The sequence below is a fragment of the Polypterus senegalus genome, chromosome 5 (assembly GCF_016835505.1).
Source record: "Polypterus senegalus isolate Bchr_013 chromosome 5, ASM1683550v1, whole genome shotgun sequence".
NCBI classification, from domain to species: domain Eukaryota; kingdom Metazoa; phylum Chordata; class Cladistia; order Polypteriformes; family Polypteridae; genus Polypterus; species Polypterus senegalus.
In genome coordinates, this window is record NC_053158.1 from 199,022,318 (window position 1) to 199,034,973 (window position 12,656).

The 12,656-nt window shown below is 42.4% G+C and overlaps 1 protein-coding gene and 1 long non-coding RNA gene across 13 annotated transcripts in view; one reads left to right on the top strand and one right to left on the bottom strand.

Moving 5' to 3' along the window:
- The window catches only part of si:ch211-285f17.1 (sickle tail protein homolog), a 464,466-nt gene that overhangs the window by 163,087 nt on the left and 288,723 nt on the right, over positions 1 to 12,656 (bottom strand). For 10 of the 12 annotated variants that reach the window (XM_039753955.1, XM_039753954.1, XM_039753962.1 and 7 more), the window contains one exon: positions 1,017 to 1,097. The exons of the other annotated variants lie outside the window; for them this stretch is intronic. In XM_039753955.1, coding sequence (XP_039609889.1) covers positions 1,017 to 1,097 — 81 coding nt within the window. The remainder of the gene's footprint in view (positions 1 to 1,016; positions 1,098 to 12,656) is intronic. 12 annotated transcript variants of the gene reach the window in all.
- The window catches only part of LOC120529800, a 16,827-nt gene continuing 9,185 nt past the window's right edge, over positions 5,015 to 12,656 (top strand). The window contains exons 1-2 of the long non-coding RNA XR_005633805.1: positions 5,015 to 5,087; positions 5,706 to 5,894. This is a non-coding gene — a long non-coding RNA (uncharacterized LOC120529800). The remainder of the gene's footprint in view (positions 5,088 to 5,705; positions 5,895 to 12,656) is intronic.

Here is a 12,656-nt window from a genome sequence, read left to right on the forward strand (position 1 = left end):
TAAAGAGTAAGGCAGTGCGGCCCCCTAGTGGCTAGCAGGTTAAACTTAAAAAGCCCACATCTGCCACCTGGGCAGGTGGGTGTCAGTGTTTCAATTAAGGAAACAGACGCTACGAAGGGTGGTCACCATGGGAGGGTACCAACAATGAAAAAAATCAGTGAATATTATCAGGCAGCTGAGGCCCCTAGTGGTGAAGATGTTAAACTGTAAAGTAGAAGGCTACCAATCAGGAGTCACTTTCACTGACAGTGTGACAAGAAGCACAGATACAGTTGTATAATACATATAAACAACATGTTTTATTATATAGCGCCTTTCCCTTGATAGCTGTAGGTTGCCACGGGATGCTATTTACTATAAAAATAAAATTGGTTAAACAAGCAAAGCAGTGTGGCCCCCTAATGGCCATTTATTGTAAAAACGTTTCCCTGTTTCTTTGATTGAAGCCCTGGTACTACTGGTAGCCATGTGCTTTTAACTTCTTAGCCACTGGGGGGCAACACTGACTTGCTCTTTGCCGCAGTTTCCTGTAGAGAGGGCCACTAATGACAATAAAAAGCCACTACAGAAAGGAAGCCAGTGTAGCCCGCTGGGGGTTAAGAGATTAAAATGAAAAAGGTACAAATCCACCATTCAACAAATGGGGCGACCCCGCAGCGGAGCAGCCATTTTCATTTGACCTTGGCTTCTACTCGACTAACGGCAGAGCGCCACGCGCGGTTCAGATTACCCAGAAGCCATCACAGGCGCGTTGTATTGCGTCAGCTCCCATCAATTCACCGAGGTTGCCGTGAAATTTTCAAATTGCTTATCCCGTTTTTGATTTACCCTTCGTAATTCAGGAATGCAAGGCCCACTGAGCCCCCCAAGAGGGGCACTAACACATGAAACATGGGGCGCTGCTCACAGACCCCAGCGTCCGGGTTAGTGGTGAAGCACGGCACAGCACAACAGGCAAACACAAGCCCCCCCACCCCAAGTAAAAGGATGCAGAGGAATGAAAGCGTCGTACTAACTCTGAAGGGCGCCAGGATTTTCAGTAAAAACCCTTGAATGTCGAGCTCTGTGCGCAGAGAGGCCAACATCTGCGCGAAGGTCTGAGAGACACAAACAAGAAGAAGAAGAAAGCACAAGAGAGAGGAGATTTAGCTCATGACAGCCCAGCGTCATTATAAGCATCCAGCAGTATTGTTTCATCCCATCCTGGTTCCGGGTGGTCTGCCATCCTGGCAGGTAAAGGTGAATGGCACCTGGGAGAGGAGACAACACTGAGACAAAGAAGAGTGAAAAGGGGGACAAGGGGGACATCACAAAGATAAAACCTGTACGCCCGCAGAGCGCCCACACAGGCAAACACGCAGCTTACCATAAAGACATCGACGAAATGAAGACGGGCAAACAGCCGCAAGAGGCGTCCAGCGTAAGACGTCCTAAACAGCAAACCTCCGCCGAGTGGGTTCATCTCAGAAGTGCCTCACTCTGGGAAGAAAACCTGCAACCTAACCCACAATGGCACTCCATATGTGACACCAGTGACAAATGGCAGTGCTGTTGGAGGGGTTGGTGTGGGGTGCAGGAGGGCTGGGCAGCTACTCGGCCCTTTATTTTAATTTCTTTTACCGCAGACATCAGAAGGAGCAATCAATCAGTTAATCAAATCCTCAGCCAATCAGCTTACTGCCTGTCTGGCTCAGATTTCGGGGTTCCGGCTACAGTGGTCCCATTTCACTGGGCTTTCCCCTATCTCCTGTTCTGTTGATCACCCTGTGCCCCTAATACTTCTGTTGTCGCCGTTTAATTAAAACCCTTAGGATGTTGGTCGAGGTCACTGGGGGCGGAGCTTAAGGGACGGCTGCCTAACCAATCCTGCGCTACAGAAAAATGAACTGAAAAAAATGCACCCTGTCCGCCTCTGAGCTCCAATGCCGCTACGGACTACTAAAGAGAGTGTTAGGGCCACATCCAGCCATTCAGTTCGACCATTCAAATTAATTTAGCAAGCAATTCAAATCTGCATACCCACAGGACAGAAATAAATGCAACATTTTTGCAGATACACAGCATCCACCTTTATAAAAGGATAATTGTCAGTGCGTTTGGGTATCTACGTGTCCGTCTGCTTGCTCTGTCCCTGACAATTCAACAGATGGCGCAATACGCCAATATAATGCACTGAATTTGTCTTTCCAACAGATGGCATATCCCAAACACCAAAACTGCTTTTATGAACCCAATACCAAATGGCATATAACAGAAACGTACAAATTGCATTTGTCTTTCCAACGCATGAAGTATCACATACATTTGTAGAAATAAAATGCACTGGATTTGTCATTCCAACAGATGACACACCACAAACATTAACACTGCCTTAACAAATCCCATACTAAATGGCATATAACAGAAACATAATCATTTGTCATTCCAACAGATGGCTCATCACAAACATTAACAATGCTTTTACCAATCCTGTACCAAAGAGCACATTACAGAGATATATGCATTTAATTTGCCTTTCCAACAGATGGTCCATCACAATCGTTTGTTGTAATAAACTCCGTTGCATCTCTTATTCCAGCAGATGGTACACACCATACATTTGTAATAATAAACTGCACTGCATTTGTCACTCCAACAGATGGCTCATCGCAAACATTAGCACTGCTTTTACAAATCCCATAGCAAATGGCATATAACAAAGACATGTGCATTGCAGATGTCCCCCCTGGCCATTGAACCTTACTCTTATTCGATGTTAATTAATGTTGATTTATTTTGTTTTCTTATTGTGTCTTTTATTTTTCTATTCTTTAATATGTAAAGCACTTTGAGCTACTGTTTGTATGAAAATGTGCTATATAAATAAATGTTGTTGTTGTCATTCCAACAGATGGCACATCGCAAACATTAGCACTGCTTTTACAAATCCCATAGCAAATGGCATAAAACAAAAACATGTGCATTGCAGATGTCCCCCCTGGCCATTGGTCCTTACTCTTATTCGATGTTAATTAATGTTGATTTATTTTGTTTTCTTATTGTGTCTTTTATTTTTCTATTCTTTATTATGTAAAGCACTTTGAGCTACTGTTTGTATGAAAATGTGCTATATAAATAAATGTTGTTGTTGTTGTCATTCCAACAGATGGCACATCACAAACACTTATAGTAATAAACTGCACTGCATTTGTCACTTCAACAGATGGCTCATCGCAAACATTAGCACTGCTTTTACAAATCCCATAGCAAATGGCATATGACCAGGACATATGCATTGCGCTTGTCATTCCAACAGATGGCACATCACAAACACTTGTAGTAATAAACTGCACTGCATCTGTCATTCCAACAGATGGCAGGTCACAAACATTAACGCTGCTTTTACAAATCCCATAATAAACAGCATACTGTATAACAGAGACCTATGCATTGCATTTGTCACTCCAACAGGTGGCACATCACTAGATGGTGCACTGTAAACATTAACGCTGAGGTCTACATAATTACTTCGGTTTCCACAGATGGTGCATCACAAACATTAACACTGCTTTTACATATCTCATACCAAATGGCACATAACAGGTACATACGCATTGCATTTGTCTTTCCAAAAGATGGCAGAAAAAAGTTTAGTAATAAAAGGATCACAAACATTAACGTGGCTTTTAGTAATCCCATATCAAATGTTTGTGATGTGCCATCTGTCGGAATGACAAATGCAATGCGTATTACTACTATATACGTTACAAAACAGATTCCAATAGATGGTGCACTGCAAACGTTAACGCTGAGGTCTACATTGATTCCATAGATTTCAGCCTGTAGCTGAACTGTGTGTACAGAATATGCCGTATGTCTCATGCTGCTGTCTTCATATGAATTTCTTAAGAACACACTGAAAATCCCAACATATGACCTACCATTTGACTCATGCCTGCTTATGGAAGACCGAGAGCTTTTTTGGAGTTCTCTCCTATTTTGGCCCTCTAAGCAAAACAAATAATAATAATAATACTACATGGTGTGTATATAGCGCCTTTCCCTTGCTTAAGACCCCCCTAAAAAACTCATTTTTAAGCAATTTTAGGACCACATTCCAAACAGGAAATAACACCCTTGTGATAAATGGTAAACCGAAAGGTGTCTTCAGCAAAAAATGACCAGAAGGACTTGAAGTTGTGCAGGTCACATCAACTGACCCCAGGAGTTCACGCCCTAGGATGGGACACGAGGGGTCAAAGTTACTTCTTAACACAAACCTTTGGGGGGGAAAAAAAAAATGAGGTCAGTAATACAGGAATGTGGACTATCACGTTATTCTGTTTTGAGATTTCTGGTCACAAATTTGAGAAGTCGGTGATCCTAGTGCCCCAAGTGTCACCGCCCAGAAGATTAAAGATGACAAATGTCAAACATAAGCATGTGGGGTATCGTTTTTGACTATTTTAATGGTCACCAATTATGAATATGGATGTTAGTTTTAAGTTTTGATCCTTTATAAAGGATCTAACTGTCTATGGACCTCCATCAGAGGGAGAAAAATCGCATCACTCTTTTGACAATCGAGAACATTTAGACTTTAGATCTTCCAATTGAAGCACTTATTTGAAATATTTGCTGTGACTCTTTTTGTTTATTTCGCACTTTTACCTCATGACGTAATTCATTACATTTCTTATGAACTCCCCAAATAAGGGCGACTTTTTTTTACTCCAATTTTGTTTTATTTCAGTGTGTCTTTTGCTTTATTGTATTTTTGTCGACTGTCCTACAGAGACATTCAATCAAGAATTTCATTATACAGAGTACAGACAACAAGAAACTTGCTCACCAATATGCCATGAGATGGCAGTCCTACACACACCAACCTGGCATCTGCTCAGATTTTCCCTGGTGGGCTGAGCTCTTGGCTGCCAGAAAGGCAGGATGTGTGCCAATGTCACAAACCTCAGTGGCTGCTTCCAAGCCAATGAAAAGGGTGACAAGCCGATTGTGACAGTGGGACAGAGCAGCAGACGGGACAAGTGCGACGTGCCGCTTGGCATCCAGGATTAGCGGCTCCATCACGCGTACACGTGGCCTGTCGGGTAAGTTGCGTTCTTGTTCCTCCAGTTTGACATTTTCCGGTATTCCTTCAGGGGTCTTAAGCAATACAGTACTAGAAGTTGGGGGGGGTTGCTGTCCTTTGTGAACTGGCGCCCAGGTTATATCAGTTCAAAAAACGAGGCTGGGAAATGGAAAGGGCAGCTCCAGAGGTCTGTCACCATCCTAGTGACACTGTGACGTGACCCCCCGGTGACAGGCCACACATTTACATAGAGGAGCAGCGGTGGGGGTTCAAGGATGAAACACACATTAAAATTGCGTAAGCCGTCCTATTTCATGACGTCAAGTACATAATAAACAAAAACAGTTTTGTCAAATATTTGAAATATTAAAACGTATGCTTCAATTTATATTCTCAATTGTTACATAAAGGTGTCATTTTAACCTTCTAATAGAGGTGAATTGACGACTAGAGCCCTAGAAAAGTAACACAAATCAAAAATAACATCAAATTCATAATCGGTGACCTTGAAAACGACACACCCCACATGCTCATGTTTGAAATTTGTCATTCTTCACCTTCTTGGAGTGACTCTTAAGACAGCAAGGACCACCGGGGAAAAATGAAATACTAACAAAACAAATGATTATATTTATAGGTTGGGACCTTGCGCTGATGGCGGGCTGCTGCACCCACCACAAAACGGACCACCTCGGGGACCCAAGTGCATGACCAGAAGTGCCGTGAAAAGGACTAACTTTGATCCCATTAGCTGGTGAACCCCTGCAGTCGGCTGAGGTGACGAAGACACACAACTCCTGGTCACTTCTGCTCAAGAGACTTACTGGTTTGCTCTTTAAATCATTTTCTACACAAAATATGCTCCAAAATAGTTTACAATTGGGGGTTTTTCAGGGTCTAAAGGGCCAAAAATAGGAGGAAACCGAAAAAAAACTCAAAGTCCTGCATAAGCAGAACAAGTCAAAGGGTACAGAATGTGACATGTGAGAGGTCAGGCTAAGGACCCAGAGAGACGAGGAAAAGAAAAAAGGCACAACGCCATGGACGGCCAGAGAGAAAGACAGACAGAACAGGTGCTATATACAATGGAGAGACGGATTATATATATTTATATACTAGGCTGACCCGCCTTTTAAGTGGACCACTTCTTAAGGCAATTCAATATGCAGATCAATTTGATATTTTATACAAACTCATTCATTTGGTTATATTGCATTTGAGCGGTATTACTTTAATACTCGTAGTTTCTGTTATTTTTGTGATGTAATTTAAACTTTTTTTCTATATTGAGGTCGCCCTTTTGAACCCCCCTGATATTTACTACGCAGTGAGGCATTTGTACTCCATCAACATTAATTATTTCCAGAGACATAATTTTGTCTATTTTTCCAGCACATCGCACACAAAAGTAAGGGAACGATGGGAGCACCAGAGCTCTGCTCACATCATGTCGCTTCGTACCGCAAGCTGCAAGTAGTAAGTCTGTGATAAGCGGAATACCGCTACGCTTTCCACTCATGGGACGGAAGGGCAATCCCGACCGCTTTTTTATAGTAAGAAAGAAAGAAGAAGATATCGCACAGTCTGGAGTAGAAAATCATCTTTTACCTGGAAAAACGAAACTACAAATCCCATCATGCATTGCAAAATGGACAGGGAGTGTGTGAAACTCTGCGCCTGCGTATACACTAACGGGACGGAAGGACACCCGACTGCTTTTACATAGAAGACTATATATATATATATATACATACACACACAAACACATATAGTAACATTGACAGATATAGAAGATACTATATCATATACAGACAGACAACATTATATAATTGACAGTCAAGGCAAACTCAACAGGCACTGCATAGTAGACAGAAATGAAACTACAGAATAGAATAGAAAGACAAGTAAAGGAATACAACGCATATTCACTACATACAGTAAGACAGCTAGATACATAAATCTTAAGATTTATAGATGTGACATAAGACTATATGATACAGTAGATAGATAGATAGATAGATAGATAGATAGATAGATAGATAGATAGATAGATAGATAGGAAAGGCACTATAGAAGATAGATATGAAATGTACTTTATGACAGACAGACAGAGAAAGAGGATACATATATAGAACTTTATTTGCTCCCAGGGGGAAATATCACTTTTACTGAAACTCTTTAAATAAATGAATACATAAATAGGTAGACAGGTAAATAAATAAATATACACAATTTACTGATTAATAGACAGACAGCTATGAAAGGCACTATACTATATAATAATAGATAGATAGATGAAAGGCACTATATGATAGATAGATAGATAGATAGATAGATAGATAGATATGAAAGGCACTATATGATGATAGATAGATAGATAGATAGATAGATAGATAGATAGATAGATAGATAGATATGAAAGGCACTATATGATATAGAGTGCCTTTCAGATCTATCTATTGTATAGTGCCTTTCACATCTATCTTATCTGATAGATAGATAGATAGATAGATAGATAGATAGATAGATATGTGAAAGGCACTATATAATAGATAGATTGAACGAACAAACATTATATGACAGATAGATAGATATGAAAGGCACTATATAATAGATAAAAGTACTAAAGATAGACGGATAGACAAGATGTGAGGCGCTTTATTTGGCAGGTGCCTAGTAAGACAGTTCAGCAGATAGCAAAGGCACTATATAAGGTAGACAGGAATAAAAGGCAGCGCAGTCTGACAGACGTGAAAGGCGCTATTTAAGTCTGACAGATGACAGAAGTGTGGGATGACACTGCATCTTCTTGTAATAAACGTCAGAACAGTATTATATCACAAGTGGACATTATTTGCATTTCTTGTAGAGTTCGCCTTCATTGTACGTTCGTCCAGCTTTGAGTTCATCAGCCCTTTCATCGCCTTGAAGTTCCTCCTAAAAATATAATTATTACGTGTAGATGGAGGTTTTTACAGGATCGTACTTAGCAGTATGAAGACAAAAGCAATAAAAATGCAAATATGCGTAAAGTGTAAAGTGATTCAAAGGTTTCATACGCTGCAGCGCACTGGTGATGAGTTTTGAGAAACACAGCAAAGGCCAAAACTCCGACACAATGGTAACAGAACATACCAACTCTAAAGAGCATGGAGCTCCACTACACGGGTGACCTCTGGCCTGTCACTGCCCGTCCATGTCCCCCATTCAGTGACTAGTGTGAAGACCCTTCTGTTGTTCTGAGTGACGCCTGACATCAGAGTGCAGACGGCCGTTTTCACGCAGTGATACTGAGCTGGCAGAGCTGTGTGTCCCCAATGGCTGCTGTTGCATGCTGGGTGAGGCGAACAATGCCGCACTGAAGAGGACCAAAGCCCACAAATCAGTGCTGTGCTGACCCACCCATTAGAAAACATGCACTCACAAACACACACAGTTTGATCACCACCTTCTGTGTAGAGTCTGCACGTCAATGCCCCCCAAACATCCCACTGGGTGAGTCGAAGTTAACTGTGGAGGAAAAACAAGGCCCACCTGGGAGGAGGAAAAGACGTGTATGGTGGTGTGCGACTTCTGGACTTTGAAGGGATTTCCCTCAAATAGAAATTTTTATTAGAACCTGTGATTATTGTGGGGGATTTCGTGTTAGGGGGGTTTGGGGCTCTCTCTCATTTCATTTTTCCACATATCCTCCCATTCCCCCAACCTGGTGGTCAGAAGCGACCAGGACTCCTTTTCCAGATCTTGATGTGACCTCTCCTGTGTGTCCTGCTCTTCTACTGGTGGTCCCTGCCTGTTACACCCCCCTAAAAAAACCAAAAACCACACTCATCACTTCAGTGAGTTCCCTCGGACCCTGATGCAGTTCAGTAGCGTTGAGTTGCTCAAATACAATGACCCCCCACTCACTCAAAAAAATGAAAGGTGCCGGACTGATTCTTCAGAGAGATAGAGGGGCTCCCAAAAAGAACCCACCCATAGGAAGGTTACAGAATATTTCTTTAAGATACGTTGCGGGCTCCTTTGAGTAAATAACCAAGAATAGACGGTTAAAAGAATTATGAAATTACGATCTGTCTCGATTTTAAAGGGACTCTTCGCTGCAGTTCTGGTTTTCAGAATGTTTTACTGTCCTGCTAGGTAGCCTACCACATAATAAAGAATTCGGCTTTTTTACGTATTTGAAATATTTTCAAATTTGAAAGAACCAACGTCATATGCAAACAAAAAATCCTTCCCGGAATAAAATGGAGCAAATAGTTCTGTGAGAAAGCACACAACCCAGGAAAGACCATCTTTTTAAGAGTGTACAGTATAGCGACATCATCTGTGAAAGTTAAGGTGTTGGGGGGTCTCCATTCCAGGTCGTCAAACTCTGAATACACCGAGTGGGCGCCGTGACGCCTTGTAAGCCGTTTATTAAAGTAAAAGTGTGTGCGCTCCAAGCATCAAGGGGTGCATGCTCCATAAAGTCTGCAGTATGTAGAAAAAAGGGGGTGCACTCCGGACACAGAGGGGGGACCGCACTACCACCACCCGGTCATCAAACTCAGAAGATACTGAGTGGGTACCGTTGCGAAAGTAAAAGTGCACATGGTCCGTGCATCCGAGGGGCACACGCTCCTTAAACTCTGCAGTATGTACAAAAAAAAGGGGGTGCACTACGGTCACAGAGGGGAACCCCATTCCAGGTCGTCGAACTCTGAATATACTGAGTGGGAACTGTGACCCGCTATGCGCCACTTAATAAAGTAAAATTGGGCACGCTCCTTTTATAGTTCGCAGTACATACAAAATAGGGGCGCACTCTTGACACCGAGGGGGGCCCCCATTCCTGGTCGTAGAACTTAGAAGATACTTAAGGGGCGCTGTGTGCCGTTTATGGAAGTAAAAGTGCGCACGTGCTCCTTAAAGTCCACAGTATGTACAAAAAAAAAATCGGCGCACTCCGGACATAGAGGGGGTCCCCCATTACGGGTCGCCGCACTCAGAAGATGCTGAGTGGGCGCTGTTACCTGCTATGCACCGTTTTAGTAAAGTAAAAGTGCGCATGCTCCGTGCATTCTATGGGACGCACACTCCTTAAAGTCTTCGCTCTGTACAAAAAAAGGAGGGGGGCACGCTGGACATAGAGGGGGTCCCCCATTACGGGTCGCTGCACTCAGAAGATGCTGAGTGGGCGCTGTTACCTGCTATGCACCGTTTTATTAAAGTAAAAGTGCGCATGCTCCGTGCATTCTACGGGACGCACACTCCTTAAAGTCTTCGCTCTGTAAAAAAAAGGTGGGGGGCACGCTGGACATAGAGGGGGAACTCCATTCCGGGTCGTCGAACTCTGAATATACTGAGTGGGTGTCGTGACCCGCTGTGCGCAGTTTATGAAATTAAAAATGCGCGTGCTCCGTGCATCCGAGGGGCACGCGCTTCTTAAAGTCCACGGTATACTGTATACTAAAAAGGGGACTGCACTCCGGACACAGTCGAAGTCTAATAATTCCGACAAACCGTTATGGACAACGAGGGGCGACGTCCGTCCACCCCGCCTATGGCTCCAAATTGAACATTGCGTGCTCGACATTTGAAACGCAATTAAAATACCGAACACGGACTTGTATTGTGGAGTGTAAGGTCCAGTTTAGTAGCCACTTACTTGAGAAGATGCATGCAGTAAAAAAAACCCTCGAACGACAGGCGCCACGCAGTGGGATTTCCAGCCGACCACAGAAGTAGTCAACGAGCCGGCTGGACGAGCGAACCGAAGAACTTGAAGAGCCGCGAGACGAGGCAGAGAAATCGCCCCCCAAGACGAACTTACGAGCAGGCGGTGCACGCGGCAATTCGGCTCTTGTACTTCCACATTGATAGTCTTTGCGACTAAACAATATGAAACGAAGATAATAATAATAAATGAAATACGAATCAAAGTAAACTCAGTTTAGTAGCGTTGCTCACTTCTTCTCAAGTCAGCTCAGGAAAAGCCCGACGTTTGAAACGCAGCCGCTGCGATCCTCAACGTCCTTCATGTCCCGACGAGCGACCAAAACGCACCAGTCCACACTTTTCGTTTTCTGTACTGCCTTCCATTGGATGAATGACACCTTTCCAAAAAAAAAAAAAAACCGAAACGTATGTAATCCCCTTCTTTAATGCCGCGCTAGCCGGACGCCGTCTTTGGAGCCGCGCGCTGTCCGCTTCCATTAAGCGCTTTATGATGGGGGTTCGTATTTCTGATTTTAAACAGAAACTGGGACAGAAAATGTCAAGCTATGTGACGATCAGGGGTCGACTGGCGTTTATGGGTGTTATGAATTAATAATACTAATAAAAAAAAAAAACATTCATTTGGAAAGCAGACCTCGGAATCGTAAATGTAGGGGTGCCTTCACAAAATATTCAGACCCCCACCTCACAAGAACTCGCTCAAAGTTCAGTTCACTCAGATTAAAATGAATACATTCACGTTCATAGTTCACCATTTCATTTTTGAACTCGTTCACGTTCAGTTCATTTTGTATTTTTTAAGGACTGAGAATAAATGACCCATGAGCTTACTTTTTTCCAATTTTGCATGTCTTATATTAGACCAGTGGTTCTCAAATAGTGGGTCGTTAGGTGGGCGCAAAAATGTGAAAAAAAGAAACGAAAATATGAAACATACATCTATTGAAACCAAAACAAATTAACTTAAACTACATTCTGATACTAGAACAATAAATATAGAGTTAGATAAATGTCGATAAACGTTAAGTAGGTAGGCTATAATAAAATATGCATCTATGATATATCATGAATTAAAAAAGAACAAATTGGTATTAGTGGGCTCCTTTCAAAAAAACGTTAGGGGGGCGCGATTAAAACTGTTATGAAAACTCGGGTCGCAAATATTTAAAGGATGAGAAATTCTGTATTAGGCTATTACACTGTTCTTGAATAAAATACAATAATTATGAAGACTTTTTTAATTTAAATACACTGTATTGCGTTATACCCAGCAACAAACACGTATAACCATATACAGTATGCTAATATCCTCCCGGTCTGAAAAGAAATGAAATAGATACAAGTATACATATAAATTACCGCTTTATTTCCAACCGTGTGACACAACCATCGTGTAGGTGAACTAACTTATTACGCTGCCGGTCAAAATTCGCGTCACACATGGCACGTTCAACGGAGAAAAAATATAAAGTGGCCTCGCGAAGTACAACATTTTCCTAAAAACGAAAGCGGAGCTTCACCGCGTGCTCATGTCAGCTTAAGCACAAGCAGGCAGACACAGACAGCGCCTGTCTGATTTGACGTTATGTTTTCCGAATACAAATAAATGGCAAAAAATTGGTACAAAATAAATATTCGTAAAAATCCCCTATTTGTGCTTATCTGAATAGCGTAGTCGGATTCGGCTCCACCCCGGCGCTACAGGGTAAGGCCAAACGTTTAAATCTGGACCTAAACCAGAATGTCACCTAAAACTGAACTCGTTGACGTTGAAGTTGTTCACTTCAAGTTCCCAGTTCTTAGAAAAATGAGTTTGTTCAATGAAGGCACAACACTGCAGACCCCGTCACTTTTTGTGCTAAAATCT